This window comes from Rhinopithecus bieti, unplaced genomic scaffold (assembly GCF_001698545.2).
Source record: "Rhinopithecus bieti isolate Rb0 unplaced genomic scaffold, ASM169854v2 scaffold_74548, whole genome shotgun sequence".
Lineage (NCBI taxonomy): Eukaryota > Metazoa > Chordata > Mammalia > Primates > Cercopithecidae > Rhinopithecus > Rhinopithecus bieti.
This window is the reverse complement of record NW_016828873.1, coordinates 558244-577973: the sequence shown is the minus strand read 5'-3', so window position 1 is coordinate 577973 and position 19730 is coordinate 558244. Positions and strand designations below refer to the sequence as shown.

The window sequence follows — 19730 nt, the reverse complement described above, 5'->3', positions numbered from 1 at the left end:
TGAAGTGAGTGCTGTTGTCAGAGGCAATGCTATGAAGAATACCATAACGGTGGATAAGGCATTCTGTGAGTCCACAGGTGGTATTGTGTTCATGATGGAGTGAGTGTCTATTCCAGTGAGGACAAACAGCTACTCTTTCCATGACTGAAGAGGTCCAACATAATCAACCTCCCACCAAGTAGCTATCTGATCACCCAAGGAATGGTATCATATTGAGGGCTCAGTATTGGTCTCTGCTGCTGGCAGATTTGGCACTCAGCCATGGCCATAGCCGGGTCAGCCTTGGTGAGTGGAAGTCCATGTTGCTGAGCCCATTTGTAACCTCCATCCCTGCCACCATAGCCACTTTGTTTATGAGCCCATTGGGTGGTGACATGGATGGCGGGGGAAAGAGCCCAACTAGTATCCACAGAACGGGTTATCCTATTCACTCAATTATTATAATTCTCCTCTGCTGATGTCACTCTTTGGAGAGCATTCCCATGGAACACAAATATCTTCACAGTTTTTGACCATCAGAAAGATCCATCCACATATCCCTTCCCCAAATTTCTTTAATCACCAATTTTCCAATTATATTCCTTCCAAGTTTGTGACTATCCAGCCAAACCATTGGCTATAGGCCTTGAATCAGTATATAATCACACACCTAACCATTTCTTCTTCCAAGCAAAGTGCGCAACCAGGTGCACTGCTCAAACTTTTGCCCATTGGGAAGATTTCCCTTCACCACTGTCCTTCAGGGATGTACTAGAAAGGGGCTATAGTGCTGCAGTTGTCCACTTTCAGGTGATGCCTGTGTATTGTATAGAACCATCTACAAACCAGGCCCTAGTCTTCTCCTCCTCTGTCAACTGATCATAGGGAACTTCCCATGAGGTCATCAGTGCAGGGTAGGAGAGAGAGGACAAGGCGACAGGAGTGGGGACAATAGATATTTGAGCCACTTCCTCATGTAACTTACTTATGCCTTCAGGAACCACTCAAACCCAATCACATATACCACTTCCATTCAGTGATGCAGTGCTGCTGTGCATACCCAATCTTATAGCTAAATGGCTCAGAAAGCACCTAGTTCATGATAGGCATTTCAGGTCACATGGTAACTTGGTGACCCATAGTCAAATGTTCAGTTTCTACCAAGGCCCAGTAAAAGGCCATGAGCTGTCCCTCAAAAGGAGAGTAGTTATCTGAAGAAGATGGCAGGGCCTTGCTCCAAAATCCTAGAGGCCTGCACTCTGATTCACCTGTGGGGACCCGCCAAAGGCTCCAAACAGTGTCCCTATCTGCCACTGACACCTCAAGCACCATTGGATCTGCTGGGTCATGTGACCCAAGTGGTAGAGAAGCTTGAACAGCATCGTGGACCTGTTGTAGAGCCTTCTCCTGTTCTGGATTCCACTCAAAACTGTCAGCCTTTTGGGTCACTTGATAAATGGGCCAGAGTAACACACCCAAGTGAGGAATGTGTTGCCTCCAAAATCCAAGTAGGTCCACTAGGCGTTGTGCCTCTTTCTTGGTTGCAGGAGGGGCCAAAGGCAACAACTTATCCTTTGCTTTAGAAGGAATACCTCAACAGGTCCACACCACTGGATCCTTAGAAATTTCACTGAGGTAGAAGTTCCCTGAATTTTCGTCAGATTTATTTCCCATTCCCTGGCATGCAAATGCCTCACCAATAAGTTTGGAGTGGTTGCTACTTCTCGCTCACTGGGTGCAATCATCATAATGTCATCAATGAAATGGACTAGTCTTGTGGAAAGGACACGTGATCAAGGTCTCTGCAAACAAGATTATGACACAAAGCTGGAGAGTTGATATACCCCTGAGGTAGGACAGTGAAGGTATATAGTTGGCCTTGCCAGATGAAGGCACATTGCTTCTGGTGGGCCTTATGGATAGGAATAAACAAAAAAGCATTTGCCAAATCAATGGCTGCATACCAGGCACGAGGAGATGTGTTAATTTGCTCAAGCAATGAAACCATATCTGGTAAGGCAGTTGCAATTTGGAGTCACCACGTGGTTAAACTTATGATAATATGCTGTCATTCTCCAAGACCCATCTGAGTTCTGCACAGACAAATAGGAAAATTGAACAGGGATGTGTTGGGAATCAACTCCCCCACATTGTGTTTTTCAAGTGCTTGATGGTGTCACTAATCTCAGCAATCCCTCCAGAGATAAAATACTGTTTGTGATTTGCTATTTTTCTAGGTGGAGGCAACTGTAATGGCTTCCATTTTGTCTTTTCCACCATAATAGCCCTCACCCTACCAGTTAGGGAGCCAGTGTGGGGGTTCTGCCAGCTGCTAAGTATGTCTATTTCAATTATGCATTCTGGCAGTGGAGAAATAACCACAGGAAGAGTCTGGGAACCCACTGGACTCACTATAAGTCAGATCTGAGCTAAAACTCCATTAATTACCTGACTTCTATAAGCCCCTACTATAACTGGAGGGCTGCAACGATGTTTTTGGTCCCCTGAAATCAATGTCAGCTCAGAGCCAGTGTCCAGTGGTCCCTTAAAGGTCTAATCATTCCCCTTTATTCAATGCACAGTCACCCTGGTAATAATCCAGAGGTCTCCTTGAGGGGGGATGGGAAAAATATTAACAGCAGAAATTGTTGGCAGTGTAGTGGAGTCCTTCCTCAAGGGGACCTGGCTTCCCCTTCATTCAAGGGCTTCTGCATCTGTAAACTGGCTCAAGTCTGCAAAATGATGGAGGGGCCGTGATTCTCTATTTTTGTGATTCAAATTAGTCTTTTGTCCACTTGACCTAGAAATTTTCTGCTCATGCAAATTAAGAATGTAGCAGGCTTCTTCTCAATTTCACTTCTATGAACACCATGATTAATTAGCCAATGCCAGAGCTCTACTTGAATAGACTGTCTGATTTTTGCTTCTGCTGTCCATTATGGCTACTATATGCACCTTGATGTGATGGTTGAATGCCACCACTTGGCCCCTGCCACCTTGGGATCCAATTATTCCCATCATATTTAAGTTTTCCATTTGAGTGACTACAGTTCTCACAGTAAGATCTAGCATACAGAGAGGAGTAATCACAGAGTTCTACAAGGATGCTGATGCTTCCCTCACAATCTATTTCACAAGGTATTGGTGAAGAGTATGTCTTCTGAACCCTCCTAGTTGGTGTGAGTAGGTCTAAAGTGACAAATCTACTTTAGCATTCCAGTCTCTCTAAGCCTTTGGATCTCTTCCTGTACATTAAGCCTTTGGATCTCTTCCTCTACATTAACCCTCTACAAGGGAGATAGGGCATTTCCAGCTAGCTCACAGTGGGCCATCTTTTGATCCACGTTTCAGGTAAAGAAGCAAATAAACTACTAGAACTCCTTTTAACTCCTTGAGCTGTGACATCAAATGCAGAATTTCTGTTTAGTGGGCCTGTATCAACAAATTCAGCCTGATCCAACTTTATGGTGCTTTCACCATTATCCCACACTTTTTATATTCGTTCCTACACCTGTTCTCTGGATTTCTGCTTATATAAATGAGAAAACTCAAGCAGTTCTTTTGGAGTGTAGTGCACCTCCTTGTGGGTAACACTCTGAGCCTCACCTTTAGGGGCCTTCCAAAACTTTAGTCTTGTTACAACTCTAGATGCAAAGAGAGGTAGTAGGGGTGGGTCCTGAGCAGAATTAGCATTGTCTTGCCTGGCAACTGCCTCTGGAGAGGCCTTTGCTGTTGCCTCAGGCATCACAGGATTTATCTTCTCAGACAAAGGTGGAAAGGCTGATGGCAGCATGAGTCAGGGAGGGGATGTTGCCACAACTGGGGATGGGGAGGCTGTTTCCTCTGGTGAAAAAGGTTCATTAGCATTTAGGAGCTTAGTGCCCTCAGCTTCATCAGGTTAATCTCACAGATCTCCTTTCCAAGTTACAGGGTCCCATTCTTTCCTGATCAATGCCCTCACTTTAACAGTAGACACCTGGTGGGGCTGAGCATGTGCCTTTCATTGCAGGTTAGCCACTCACATGATAAGAGTTTGTGTCTGATTTTTGGATACAAATGTGGAGATAAGGCCCTCACCCAACTCAATCTTAGAAAAATTGAGGCTAAGTATTCACTCCTGGAGCTGGGAGTTAGAATCCCTGAGCTCATCTTTTTCTTTCATCACTTTGTTCCGTGAACTTAGGAGTACTCAACTAACTTCATTATATTCCTTGGTTCTCCACATATGGTCAAAGGTATAATTTATAGAGACATTAAACTCCTTGCTTCTCAGGAGCAATTAATAAGGAGTACCAAATACATTTATTTTGAATCTAAACAATTCACATCAAAAACTATCAATGTTCTCCATACTATTAGAAATAGAGTCCTTAGCATTTTTGGATCTAATCAGATTTAACAGCCATCTCCAGAAACCCCAAAATCAACTAAAGAAATCCATCCTTAAAACTCTGTTCCTCTAGAACCACTCCTGGTACCAAAATCTGTATTAGGGTTCTCCAGAGGGACAGAACTAATAGTATATATGTATACATGAAAGGAAATTCATTAGGGAGAATTGGCTCACATGATTAAATGGAGAAGTCCTAGGATAAGCTGTCTGCAAGCTGGGGAAGAAAGAAGCCAGTAGTGGCTCAATTCGAATCCAAAAGTCTCAAAAGCAAGGAAGCCAACAGTTCAGCCTTGAGCCTGTAAACAAAGGCCTGAGAGCTCCCAGCAAACCACAGGTGTAATTCCAAGAGGCCAAAGAACCTGGAGTCTGATGTCCAAAGGCAGGAGGTACAGAAGAAAGCATTCAGCATGGGAGAAAGATGGAAGCCAGAAGACTCAGCAAGCCAGTTTTCTCCACCTTCTTTCACCTGCTTTGTTCTAGTTGTGCTGGCAGCTGATTGGATGGTGCCCACCCACATTGAGGATGGGTCTCCCTCTCCCACTCCACTGACTCAAATGTCAATCTCGGGTCTCTATCTCTCAGTCCACTGACTCAAATGTCAATCTCTTCTGGCAACACCCTCACAGACACATCAAGAAACAATCCTTTACCAGTTGTCCAGGCATCTTTAAATGCAATCAAGTTGATATCTAATGTATTAGTCCATTTTCACACTGCTGATAAAGACATACCCAAGACTAGTTAATTTATACAGGAAAAAAGGTTTAATGGACTTACAGTTACATGTGGCTGGGGAAGTCTCACAATCATGGCAAAAGGCAAGGAGGAGCAAGTCACATCTTATGTGGCTGGAAGCAGGCAAAAAGAGCTTGTGCAGAGAAACTCCACCTTATAAAGCCATGAGCTCTTGTGAGACTTATTCAATATCATGAGAACAGCACAGGGAAAACCTACCTCCATGATTCAGTTACCTCTTACTGGGTCCCTCCCATAACACGTGGAAATTCAAGATGACATTTGGGTGAGGAAACAGCCAAAACATATCATTCTGTCCCTGGACCACACCAAATGTCATGTCCTCATATTTCTAAACCAATCATACCTTCCCAATTATTCTCTAAGGCTTAACCCATTTTGGCATTAACTCAAAAGTTCACAGTCAAAAGTCTCATCCAAGACAAGGCAAATTTCTTCCATCTATAAGCCTGGAAAATCAAAAGCAGGCTAGTTACTTCCTAGATGCAGTGGGGGTATAGGCATTAGGTAAATACAGCCATTCCAAATGGGAGAAATGGACCAAAACAAAGAGCTACAGGCCCCATGCAAGTCTGAAATCCAGGAAGGCAGTCAAATCTTAAAGCTCTAAAATGATCTCTTTTGAATCCATGTCTCACATCAGGTCATGCTGATGCAAGAGGTAGGTTCCCATGGTCTTGGGCAGCTCTTCCCCTGTGGCTTTTCAGGGAACAGCCTCTCTTCCAGCTGCTTTCATGGGCTGGGATTGAATGTCTACAGCTTTTCCAAATGCACGGTGTAAGCTGATGGTGGGTCTACCATTCTGTGTTTCGGAGGTTGGTGACCCTCTTCTCACAGCTCCACTAGGTGGTACCCAAGTAAGGACTCTGTGTGGGGGCTCTGACCCTACATTTCCCTTCTGCACTGCCCTAGCAGGGGTTCACCACGAGGGCCCTGCCCCTCCAGCAAACTTCTGCCTGAGCATCCAGGCATTCCGACGCATCCTCTAAAATCTAGGTAGAGGTTCCCAAACCCCAATTCTTGACTTTTCTGCACTGGCAGGCTCAACACCACATGGAAGTTGCCAAGGCTTGAGGTTTGCAACCTCTGAAGCCATGGTCCGAGCTCTATGTTGACCCTTTTCAGCCTTGGCTTGAGCAGCTGGGATGCAGGTCAGCAAGTTCCTAGGTTGCACACAGCATGAGGACCCTGGCCCCAACCCATGAAACCACTTTTTCCTCCTGATCCTCCAGGCCTGTGATGGGTGGGGCTACTGTGAAGACCTCTAACATGTCCTGGAGACATTTTCCCCATTGTTTTGGAGATTGACATTTGGTTCCTCATTACTTATGCAAATTTCTGCAGCTGGCTTAAATTTCTCCTCAGAAAATGGGATTTTCTTTTTTATCGCATTGTCAGGCTGCAAATTTTCCTAACTTTTGTGCTCTGCTTCCCTTACAAAAATGAATGCCTTTAACAGCACTCAAGTCATCTCTTGAATGCCTTGCTGCTTAGACATTTCTTCTACCAGATACCCTAAATCATCTCTCTCAAGGTCAAAGTTCCACAAATATCTGGGGTAGAGACAAAATGCCACCAGTCTCTTTGCTAGAACATAATAGGGGTCACATTTACTCCAGTTACCAACAAGTTCCTCATCTCCATCTGAGACCACCCCATCCTGGATTTCATTGTCCATATCACTATCAGCATTTTGGGCAAAGCCATTCAACAAGTCTTTAGGAAGTTCCATACTTTCTCACATTTTTCTGTCTTCTGAGCCCTCCAGACTGTTCCAACCTCTGCCTCTTACCCAGTTCCAAAGTTGCTTCCGCATTTTCAAGTATTTTTTCAGTAGTACCCCACTCCTGGTATCAACTTACTGTATTATTCAATTTTCAGGCTGCTGATAAAGACATATTGAAGACTGGGTAATTTATGCAGGAAAAGGGGTTAAATGGACTTACAGTTCCACATGGATGGGGAAGCCTCACAATCATGGCAGAAGGCAAGGAGGAGCAAGTCATGTCTCATATGGATGGCAGGGAAAACGAGAGAGCTTGTTCAGGGAAACTCTGCCTTTTAAAGCCATCAGATCTCATGAGGCTTATTCAATATCACAAGAACAGCACAGGAAATACCTGCCCCCATGATTCAATCACCTCCCACTGGGTCCCTCCCATGACATGTAGAAATTCAAGATGAGATTTGAGTGGGGACACAGGCAAACCATATCATCTAATATTAACCATCAAGGGGGCCAAACTCATCCTTTTATTAGGGACTCACACTCACAATGACTAACCTATTCCCTTTGAAAACAGCATTAATCCTTCCATGAGGGTAGAAATCTCATGACCTAATTATATCTTAAATGTCCCACTTCCCAACACCTTTACGTTGGAGGTTACATTTCCAACATATTAACTTTGGGGAACACATGTAAATCATTAATATCCAAAATATATAAGTAACTCCTACAACTTAATAGGAAAATAAATTACCTGATTATAAAACGGGCAAAGAAGACATACAAATTGCCAACAGATATATGAAAATGTGTTCAACATCACTAATCATTAGGGAAATGCAAATCAAAACCACAATGACATGTCACCTCAGACCTGTTATTGATGAGGAAGTGGAGAAAAGGAAACCTTTATACACGGTTAGTGGAAATGTAAAAAGGTGCAGCTACTATAGAAAACAATGTGGAGGTTTCTAAAAAGAATGAAAAGTAGAATTACCATTTGATCAAGAAATCTCACTTCTGAATATATGTCTAAAGGAATTAAACTCAGTACCTCAAAGAGGTGTCTGTACTCCAATGTTCATTGCAGGATTATTTACAATAGTCAAGATATGGAAACAACTTAAGTGTTCACCGATAGATGAATGAATTTTCAAAAGCAGTACAGTTGACTCTTTAATAACATGGGTTTGAACCATGTAAGTGCACTCCTATGCAAATTTTTTTCAATACACGTGTTGGAAAACTTTTTGGAAATTTGTGACAATTTGAAAAAACATGCAGGTAAACTGTGTAACCTAGAAACATTAAAACATTAAGAAAAGTTAGATATACCATGCATGCATAAATATATGTAGATAATAGTCTTTTATTATATGCTACCATAAAATATACACAAATCTTTTGTAAAAAGTCAAAATGTATTAAAATGTACACACACAAACACTTGCAGACCATACATGAGACCATTCACAGTTGAGATAAATGTAAATAAGCATAAGTATGCAGTATTAAATCATAACCACATAAAATTAATTGTAGTATATACTGTACTTCTGCAATAATTTCATAGCCACCTCCTGTTATTATGTAGTGAGCTCCACTGTTGTATCTGCTTAAAATGTCATGTGATGCTAATCATTTCCATGTGAGCAGTTCATCACTCTAGTAAATTGTGTATTGCAGTAAAAAGGGATCTCTCGTGGTTTTTGTGTATTCTTGTTTATATTTAGTGCAATACTGTAAACGTTGAATAGCAACAGGGAACACATACCAAGTGCTACTAGTGATACTGCAAGGGCTCCCCAGAAGCAAATAAAAGTCATGATATTGAAAGAAAAGGTTGAATTGCTTGATATGTACTGCAGATTGAGGTCTGCAGATGAAATTGCCCACAATTTCAAGGTAAATGAATCTAGGATAAGGAACATTGTAAAGAAAGAAAAGGAAATTTGGATAGCCATCACTGCATCTATGCCAACAGGCACAAAAATCTTGCACTTTTTGCAAAATATCTTTCTGTATTGAGAATGTAGCTTTTATGTAGGTGCATGATTGCTAAAGGAAAGTCAGCCTTATAGGCTATAACCTAATTTGTAAAAAAAAAAAAAAAAAAAGTTGTTATATGACAACTTACAGCCAAAGGGAAGTAAAGGATTTAAAGCTGGAAAATATTTAACGACAGCAAAAGATAATTTGATAATTTTAGAAAAAGTTTTGGTTTTAAAAATGTCAAGAGAACAGAAGTAGCTTCTGCCAACCTAGAAGCAGCAGATGAGTTCCCAGGTGCCATTAAGAAAATCGTTGAGAAGAAAGGATATCTGCCTGAATGCATTTTAAATGCAGACAAAAATGGTCTAAATAGAAAAAACTGACACAAAGGACATTAATTAGTAAGGAAGACAAGCAAGTACCAAGATTTAAGGCAGGGAGGGGTATGCTAACTGTACCATTTAGTGTAAATGCAGTCGGGTTTATGATCAGGACTACCCTTATCTATAAAGTTGGTAACTCCTGAGCCTTGAAAGGAAAAGAGAAACACCTGTTGCCAGTCTCTTGGTTGTACAACAAGAGAACCGTGGTTGAACAATGAGAACCCTTTTTCTGGATTGCCTCCATGGATGCTTTGTCCCTGAAGCTAGGAAGTACCTTGCCAGTAAGGAACTGCCTATTAATGTTCTTTTGATATTGGACAATGACCCTAGCCATGCAAAACCCCATGAGTTCAATAATGAAGAGGTAGAAGTCGTCTTCTTTCCCCAAATACAACTCTAATTTGGCCTCTAGATCAAGGGGTAATAAGGACCTTTAAGGCTCATTACCCACATTACCATACGGAAAAGGTTGTCAATGCTCTGGAAGAGCATGCAGATAGAGAACCCCGAAAGAAAGAGCATCATAAAAATATGGAAGAATTACACTGCTGAAGATGTCATTGTTGTTATATAACCAGCTCTGAATGCCATCGATCATAAAACAATAAATTCCTGCTGCAGAGAACTGTCTAGATGTGCATGCCTTCACAGGATTTACAATGGAGCCAATCAAGGAACAGTGTGGATATGGCAAAAGAAAAAAACAAAAGGTAAGGGGCGAAAGACTTAAATATATGAATTTTGTAGAAATTCAAGAGGTAATGGACACCACAGCAGAGAAATTAATAGAAGACTTGATGGAGAAAAGTGCTTCTGAACCAGTGCCAAATGATGAGGAAGAAGATATAAAAGAAGCAGTGCCAGAAAACAAATTTACATTACACAATCTGGCAGAAAGATTCTGATTATTTAAGACTACTTAAATAATCTTTTATTTAAATACTTCTTTTATGACATGAACCCTTCTATGATATGGGCAGAGAAACTAAAGCAAATGGTGAAAGAAAGATTGGTACTGTGTAGAAACATTTTTAGAGAAATGTTAAAACAAAACATCAGACATTATAATGCATTTCCATAAAGTTACACAAAGTTTGCCTGCCTCTCCTGCTTGCACTTCCATTTCTTCCACCTCTTTTGCCTCTGCCACTCCTGAGACACCAAGAACAACCCCTCCTTTTATCAACATGAAGATGACAAGGATAAGGCCTTTATGATGATCAACTTTCACTTAGTAAATATATTTCCTCTTTTTATGATTGTATTCGTTACATTTTCTTTCCTCTAGCTTACTCTATTGTAAGAATATGGTCTATAACACATATAACAAAAAATGTGTGTTAATCATCTATTTATGTTATTGGTAAGGCTTTCAGTTCACAACATGGTATTAGTGGTCAAGTTTTGGGGGAGTCAAAAGTTATATGTAGAATTTTGACTGTGCAGAGAGTCAGCAGTCCTAACCCCCACATTTTTTAAGGGTCAACTTTACATGCATACAATGACATATTATACAGCCTTGAAAAAAGAAGAAAATCCTGCCATTGACAGCAACAAGGATGGACCTGAAGGGCATATGTGGAGTGAAATAACCAGACACAGAAAGACAAATACTCTATACTCTCATTTATATGTGGAATTTAAAATAGTCAAACAAGTGGAAATAGAGAGTAAAATGGTGGTTGCTAGGGTACTGCAGGCCAGAGAAAATAAAGAGGTTTTGGTCAAAGGCTACAAAGTTTCAGTTATGCAAAATGAATACATTCTGGAGACCTGTTGTTTAAAAATTAGGTTAATTGAAGCATTTAAAAATTAATAAGAAAACGATAGCAAAATGTTAATGATAGCATCTAGGTAGAGGTTCTGTGTGAAAAAAAAATTGAAAATAAGCAGATGTCAATGATTTTTATAAATTGTAACACAAATTTACATAAATAGTTGAATGGATAATTTATGGCATATTTACAGAATGTAATACTATTTAGAAAAGGTGCTATCTACTATACCCTCAAATATGGATGAACCTCAGAACCAAAATGTTACACAAAAGGAACCAGACATAAAAATATACATGTATTTCCCATATGATTCCATTTATATAATATAAAACTACTGATTGATCTATGCTATTAGAAGTCAAGATAATGTTTAACACTGGAGTAGATGTAGGCAGTAACTTGGGAGGGGGATTTTGCAGTGGTGGTATATTCCTTCTTTGTTCTAGCTTCTGGATTCATGAATGTTTTAAATTTGTGAGAATTCTTAACATATGTACACTTTTCTGTTAATATATTATATTTTAATACAAATTACAAAATTGAAATAATAATAGCTTCTGCCTTGCAGAATTATTTTGTACTCTATTTTATTTTATTTTTATTTCCATAGGTTGTTGGGGAACAGGTGGTATTTGGTTACATGAGTAAGTTCTTTAGCGGTGATCTGTGAGATTTTGGTGCACCCATCACCCAACCAGTATACATTGAACCCAATTTGTAGTCTTTTATCCCTCAGCCCCCTTCCATCTTTCCCCAGAATCCCCAAAATCCATTGCATCATTCTTATGCCTTTGCATCCTCGTAGCTTAGCTCCCAATTATGAGTGAGAACATATGATATTTGGCTTTCCATTTCTGAGTTACTTCACTTAGAATAATAGTCTCCGGTTCCATTCATGTTGCTGTGAATGCCATTAACTCATTTTACGGCTGAGTAGTATTCCATTCTGTATATACACCACAATTTTTTTAATCCACTCATTGATTGATGTTGATGGACATTTGGGATGGTTCCATATTTTTGCAATTGTGAATTGTGATGCTATTAACATGCTTGTGCAATATCTTTTTTGTATAAAGATTTATTTTCCTCTGGGTAGACACCCAGTAATTGGATTGCTGGATCAAATGGTAGTTCTACTTTTAGTTCTTTAAGGAATCTCCACACTGTTTTCCACAGTGGTTGTACCAGTTTACATTCCCATCAGTAGTGTAGAAGTGTTCCCTTTTCACTGAATCCACACCAACATCTATTGTTATTATTTTTTGATTATGGCCATTGAAGGAGTAAGGTGGTATCGCATTGTGGTTCTTTTGAGAATTGTCTATTTATGTCCTTAGCCTACTTTTTGATGGGACTTTTTTTTTTTATTGCTAATTTGTTTAAGTTCTTTGTAGATTCTAGATATTAGTCCTTTGTCAAATGCATAGATTGTGAAGATTTTCTCCCATTTGAGGATTGCCTGTTTATCCTGCTGACTGTTCCTTTTGCCATGCAGAAGCTCTTTAGTTTAATTAAGTCCCATCTGTTTATTTGTTTTTGTTGTATTTGCTTTTGGGTTCTTGGTCATGAAGTCTTTGCCTAAGCCAATGTCTAGAACGATTTTCCAATGTTATCTTCTAGAATTTTATAGTTTCAGGTCTTAGATTTAAATCCTTGATCCATCTTGAATTGATTTTTTTTTGTATAAGGTGAGAGATGAGTATCCAGTTTTATTCTCCTACAAATGGCTTGACAATTATCCCAGCACCATTTGTTGAATAGGGGGTCCTTTCCCCACTTTATGTTTTTGTTTGCCTTGTTGAAGATCAGTTGGCTGTAACTATTAGGGTTTATTTCTGGGTTCTCCGTTCTGTTCCATTGGTCTATGTGCCTATTTTTATACCAGTACCATGCTGTTTTGGTGCCTATGACCTTATAGTATAGTTTGAAGTTGGGTAATGTGATGCCTCCAAATTTGTTTCTTTTGCTTAGTCTTGCTTTGGATATGCAAGCTCTCTTTTTGGTTTCATATACATTTTAGGATTGCTTTTTCGAGTTCTGTGAAGAATGATGATGGTATTTTGATGGAAATTGCCTTGAATTTGTAAATTGCTTTTGGCAGTATGGTCATTTTCACAATATTGATTCTACCCATCCATGAGCATGGGATGTGTTTCCATTTGTGTCATCTATGATTTCTTTCAGCTGTGTTTTGTAGTTTTCCTTGTAGAGGCCTTTCACCTTTTTGGTTAGGTATATTCCTAAGTATTTTTTTTTTTTTTTTTTTTTTGCAGCTATTGTGAAAGGAGTTGAGTTCTTGATTTGATCCTCAGCTTGGTTGCTGTTGGTGTATAGGAGAGCTGCTGATTTGTGTACATTAATTTTGTATCCAGAAGCATTGCTGAATTCTTTCATCAGTTCCAGGAGCTTTCTGGAGGAGTCTTTAGGGTTTTCTAGGTATACAAATATATCATCAGCAAACAGTGACAGTTTGACTTCCTCTTTACAGATTTTGTTGCCCTTTATTTCTTTCTCTTGTCTGATTTTTCTAGCTAGGACTTCCAGCACTATGTTGAAGAAAAGTGGTGAGAGTGGGCATCCTTATCTTGTTCCAGTTTTCAGAAGGAATGCTTTCGACATTTCCCCATTCAGTATTATGTTGGTTGTGGGTTCATCATAGATGGCTTTTATTACATTGAGATATGCCCCTTGCATGCCAATTTCACTAAGCATTTTAATTATAAAGGGATGCTGGATTTTGTCAAATGCTTTTACTGTATTTACTGAGATGATCATGTGATTTTGTTTTTAACTCTGTTTATGTGGTGTATCACATTTACTGACTTGGGTATGTTAAACAATCCCTGCATCCCTGGTATGAAACCCATTTGATAATGGTGAATTATCTTTTTGATATGTTGTTGGATTCAGTTAGCTAGTATTTTGTTAAGGATTTTTATTTCTGTGTTCACCAGGGATATTGGTCCGTATTTTTCTTTTTTGGTTATGTCTTTTCTTGGTTTTGGTGTTAGGGTGATCCTGGCTTCATAGAATGAATTAGAGAGGATTCCCTTTTTCTCTGTCTTGTGAAATGGTGTCAATAGGATTGGCACCAATTTTTTCTTTGAGTGTCTCATAGAATTCTGTTGTGAATCCATCTGGCCCTGGACTTTTTTGTTGGTAATTTTTTTTTTATTATCACTTCAATCTCACTGCTTGTTATTGATCTGTTCAGGGTATCTAATACTTCCTGATTTAAGCCAAGAGGGTTGTATTTTTCCAGGAATTTATTCATCTCTTCTAGGTTTTCTAGTTTATGCATGTAACAGTGTTCATAGTAGCTTTGAATGATCTATGGTATTTCTGTGGTGTCAGTTGTAGTATCTCCTGTTTCATTTCTAATTGAGCTTATTTGGATTTTATTCCTTCTTTTCTTGGTTATTCTTGGTTAATCTAATGGTCTATCAATTTTATTTACCTTTTCAAAGAACCAGCTTCTTGTTTCATTCATATTTAAAACAAGTTTTTTTTGTTTCAATTTCATTTAGTTCTGCTCTGATCTTGGTTATTTCCTTTCTTCTGCTGGGCTTAGGTTTGGTTTGTTCTTATTTCTCTAGTTCCTTGAGGTGTGACCTTAAATTATCTGTTGGTGCTCTTTCAGACTTTTTGATGTAGGCCTTTAGGACAACAGACTTTCCTCTTGGCACCGCCTTTACTGTATCCCAGAGGTTTTGATAGGTTGTGTCACTATTGTTATTCAGTCCAAATAATTTTTTAATTTCTGTCTTTCATTGTTGGCCTAGTTATCATTCAGGAACAGGTTATTTAGTTTCCATGTATTAGCATGGTTTTTAAGATTCCTTTTGGAGTTAGTTTTCACTTTATTCCACTGTGGTCTGAGACAGTGTTTGATATAATTTTTTTTAATTTATTGAGGTTTGTTTTATTGCCTATCATATGGTCTATCTTGTAGAAAGTTCCATGTGCTGATGAATACAATGTATATTCTGTGGTTGTTGGGTAGAATCTTCTGTATATATCTGTTAAGTCCATTTGTCCCAGGGTATAGTTTGAATCCATTTTGTTGTTGTTGTTGTTGTTGACTTTCTGTCTTGGTGACATATCTAGTGGAGTACTGAAGTCCCCACTAGTATGGTGTTGCTGTCTGTCTAATTTCTTAGGTCTAGTAGTAATTGTTTTATAAATTTGGGAGTTCCAGTGTTAGGTGCATGTATAATTAGGATTTTGATATTTTCCTATTGGACAAGGCCTTTTATCATTATATAATGTCCTTCTTTGTCTTTCTTAACTGCAGTTGCTTTAAAGTTTGCTTTGTCTGATATAAGAATAGCTACTTCTGCTCACTTTTGGTGTCCATTTGCATGGAGTATCTTTTTTCACCCCTTTGCCTTAAGTTTATGTGAGTCCTTATGTGTTAGGTGAGTCTTTTAAAGGCGGCAGATAGTTGGTTGGTGGATTCTTATCCATTCTGCAATTCTGTATCTTTTAAGTGGAACATTTAGGCCATTTACATTCAGCATTAGTATTGAGATGTGAGGTACCATTCCACTCATCATGCTATTTGTTGCCTGAATACCTTGATTTTATTTATTTAAGTATTTATTTATTTATTTACTGTATTTTTTTTTATAGGTCCTGTGAGATTCATGCCTTAATGAAGTTCTGTTTTGTTGTGTTTCCAGGATTTGTTTCAAGATTTAGAGTTTCTTTCAGCAGTTCTTGTATTGCTGGCTTGGTAGTGGCAAATTCTCTCAGCATCTGTTTGTCTAAAAAAGGCTGTATCTTTCCTTCACTTATGAAGCTTAGCTTTTCTGGATACAAAATACTTAGCTGATAATTATTTTTTTAAGGAGGCTGAAGATAGGTCCCCAATCCCTTCTAGTTTATAGGATTTCTGCTTAGAAATCTGCTGTGAATCTGAGAGGTTTTACTTTTACTTGTTACCCGGTGCTTTTGCCACGGTTCTTAAGATCCTTTTTTCTTGACTTCAGATAACCTGATGACTATGTGCCTAGGTGATGATCTTTTTTTTTTTTTTTTTTTTGAGATGATGTCTCGCTCTGTTGCCAGGCTGGAGTGCAGTGGTGCGATCACAGCTCACTGCAACCTCCACCTCCTGGGTTCAAGTGACTCTCCTGCCTCAGCCTCCCAAGCAGCTAGGACTACAGATACAGCACCATGTCCAGCTAATTTTTGTATTTTTAGTAAAGACGGGGTTTCATCATGTTGGCCAGGATGGTCTTGATCTCTTGACCTCATGATCCACCCACCTCAGCCTCCTAACGTGATGGGATTACAGGCATGAGCGACCACATTCTGCTATAATCTTTTTTTTTTTTTTTTTTTGAAACAGAGTCTTGCTCTGTTTCCAGCCTGGAGTGCAGTGGCACGATCTCCACAACCTCCACCTCCAGGGTTCAAGCAATTCCCCTGCCTCAGCTTCCCAAGTAGCTGGGATTACAGGCATACACCACCATCCTCGGCTAATTTTTTTTTTTTTTTTGTATTTTAGTTGAGACGGGGTTTCACCATGTTGGCCAAGACGGCCTTGATCTTCTGACCTCATGATCCACCTGCCTCAGCCTCCCAAAGTGCTGGGATTACAGAAGTGAGTCACTGTGCCCTGCGGCAATGATCTTTTTATGATGAATTTCCCAAGTGTTCTTTGAGCTTCTTGTATACAGATGGCTAGATATCTAGCAAGGCCAGGGAAGATTTTTTGTTTGTTTGTTTGTTTTGTTTTTTAATTATTTCCCTAAATATGTTTTCCAAATTTTAGATCTTTCTTCTTCCTCAGGAACACCAATTATTCTTAGGTTTAGTCATTTAACATAATCCCAAACTTCTTGGAGGCTTTGTTCACTTAATTTTTTTTTCTTTGTCTTTTTTGGATTGGGTTACTTCGAAAACCTTGTCTTCAAGCTCTGAAGTTCTTTCTTTTGCTTGTTTTATTATATTGCTGAGACTTTCCAGTACATTTTGCATTTCTCTAAGTGTGCTCTTTATTTCTTGAAGTTGTGATTGTTTTTTATTTATGCTATCTATTTCACTGAAGATTTCTCCGCTCATGTCTTGTATCATTTTTTTGATATCCTTAAGTTGGATTTCACCTTTCTCTGGTGCCTTCTTGATTAACTTAATAATTGAACTCCTGAATTCTTTTTCTGGCAGTTCAGGAATTTCTTCTTGGTTTGGATCCATTGCTGATGAGCTAGTGTGATTTTTGGGAGGTGATACAGAACCTTGTTTTGTCATAATACCAAAATCATCTTCCTGGTTTATTCTCTTTTGGGTAGGCTATGTCAGAGGGAAGATCTGGGGCTCAAGGCTGCTGTTGAGATTCTTTTGTTCCACGGGGTGCTCCCTTGATGTAGTATTCTCCCCCTTTTCCTAGGCATGTGACATCCTGAGACCCAAACTGTAGTGATTATTATTACTTTTCTGGATCTAGCCACCAGAAGGGCTACCAGGCTCTGGGCTGGTACTGGGGGTTGTCTGCATGGAGTCCTGTGATGTAAACTGTCTTTAGGTCTCTCAGTCATGGATACCAGGACCTGTTCCAGTAGAGGTGGAAGGGGAGTGAAATGAACCCTGTGAGGGTTCTTAGTTGTGGTTGTTTAATGCACTAGTTTCCTGCTAGGTGGCCTCCTGCTGGGAGGTAGTGCTTTCAAGAGAGCATCAGCCGTGGTAGTATAAGGGAGGGAGGATGAGGTGGTGGGTGGGACACTAGAACTTCCAAGAGAATATGACCTTTGTCTTCAGCTACCAGGGTGAGTAGGGAAGGACCATCAGATGGGGGCAGGGTTAGGCATGTCTGAGCTCAGACTCGTGTTGGGTGGGGCGGTTGTGGCTCTGTGGGAAATGGGGGTGTGATTCCCAGGTCAATGGCATTATCCTCCCAGGAGGATGATGGCTGCTTCTGCTGTGTCATGCAGGTTGTCAGGGAAGTGGGGGAAAGCTGGCAGTTACAGACCTCACCCCACCCAGCTCCCACACAAACCAACAAGCAAATCTCACTTCTACTGCGTTCCTCCCAAAAGCACCGAGTTTGTTTCCAGGCAGTGGGGGAACAGGATTGAGAACTTGCCCCAGGCTACCAGCCTCCCAGCTGAGAATGCAAGCCAGACTTTTGTGCCTCCCTACCTGTTAAGTCTGCACACCCACACCAGATTCACGCTTTTTCACGAGTTCTGGCCAGGAAACTTTGTGTTTGGTTGGAATTGTTACAAAGTTCAGCTGGAGGTTTCCTTCTCCCTGTGGTCTTTTCCCAGTTCCTCTGGCAGCCCCTGTGAGTCAAGTCAGAAATGGTTCTCTGGAGACTCACAGAGACCACGGGATGTTACTCCCTGCTTCCTCCACCCCTGTATTTCACTCAGCTCTCTAAATTGTCTCAGCTCCAGGTCAAATCCTTCTTCCGTGATCTAGACCTTTAGGTTCCCTAAAGGTATGTGTTCAGTGGTGGACAATACCACTTTCACACTTTTCACAGTTTGGGCATTCACAGTATGTGGGCTGTCTTCTGTTTCATGCAGGAGCAACCTACTTCCTTCAGAGGGTCTGTGGTTTCTCTTGGCTTTCCTGGTATATCCCTGCAGTAGTTCTTGGAGCAAAAGTTCATGATGCGAGTCTCCACATCCTGCTCTGTCCATCCAAGTGGGAGCTACAAGTTAGTCCTGCCTCCTATTCACCACTTTTTCCTATTTTGTATTTTAAATTAAAACTCATTAGTATGTAAACTCCGTGAGGGCAATAATTTTAATCCGGTTTTTTCACTGTTAAATACCTCAAAACTGTTACATGTCCTGCTATATCATGGACGCTCTAAACATTTCTCGTGAATGGATGTTGATGTAGCATAGTGCTGATCTCACCACCTGCCACAAAGTGGAAACTCTCTAAATGTCAAATACTACTATTATAAGTAATACTATTCTATCATTGAGACAATATGGTTCTATACCTCTTTAAGGAGTGCAATCTAGGCAACAACATATTTCAACATCAGGTATCCATTATCTCATGTTCCTAAGTTCATCTTTTTACCTGATCAATATTAGTAAAGATTCATGGCCTCAAGTGAACTTTATGAATTGACAATTGGGAACTTAGGTTGAAAATTTACCTAGTTTTTTTATGCAGCCTGTGTTAATTATTTATTCTGTTGCTATTGTTGCCCTAATCAGTTATAATACTCTTACTGGACTCTGGCATGATAAGTAATGCCAATTAATATAGTTGCGTTATTTTAACATTATTTCAAAATATTTTAAGTGAAATATAAGACTCGTTACAAAAGACTTAGAGAGAGGTTATAAATTATTAACTTTTCCTCAAGAGAAGTATTGTGTACTTAATGACAAGTTCCTAGTGCTTTAGAATTGTTAAAATCTTTGTGAAGCACACCACTGAAGATGCGGTTGAAAAACCTGACTTTTATCATCATATTGATAATCTCAGGAGAACTCTATGCAGAAGGTAAAAGTAATTCTTAATATTCTTTATTCTCTAAAACATATAAATGGAGATTCTAATATTTGTACAACTCAAGTTTTAGTATACTCTTTCATTTGCATATATCAAATTTATAACATATATTTTATAAATATAGCCTTTTATAATATGTAGACCTTTTCCTTTGAGCAAAATTAGTAAAGTGTTCTTACAGTAGCATAAGTTAGAAAACAAAACGAAACAAAATCTTTGTATCTCTAGGGGCA

The 19730-nt window shown here is 39.6% G+C and overlaps 1 protein-coding gene across 3 annotated transcripts in view; it reads left to right on the top strand.

Annotated features, from left to right (window-relative positions):
* Window positions 1-19379: 19379 nt before the first annotated feature.
* F13B (coagulation factor XIII B chain) overlaps window positions 19380-19730 on the top strand; it is a 35664-nt gene continuing 35313 nt past the window's right edge. The window contains exon 1 of one of the 3 annotated variants that reach the window (XM_017864616.1): window positions 19380-19488. In XM_017864616.1, coding sequence (XP_017720105.1) covers window positions 19425-19488 — 64 coding nt within the window. In that variant the 5' untranslated portion in view covers window positions 19380-19424. The remainder of the gene's footprint in view (window positions 19489-19730) is intronic. The other 2 variants (XM_017864618.1, XM_017864617.1) reach the window with 2 other exon arrangements.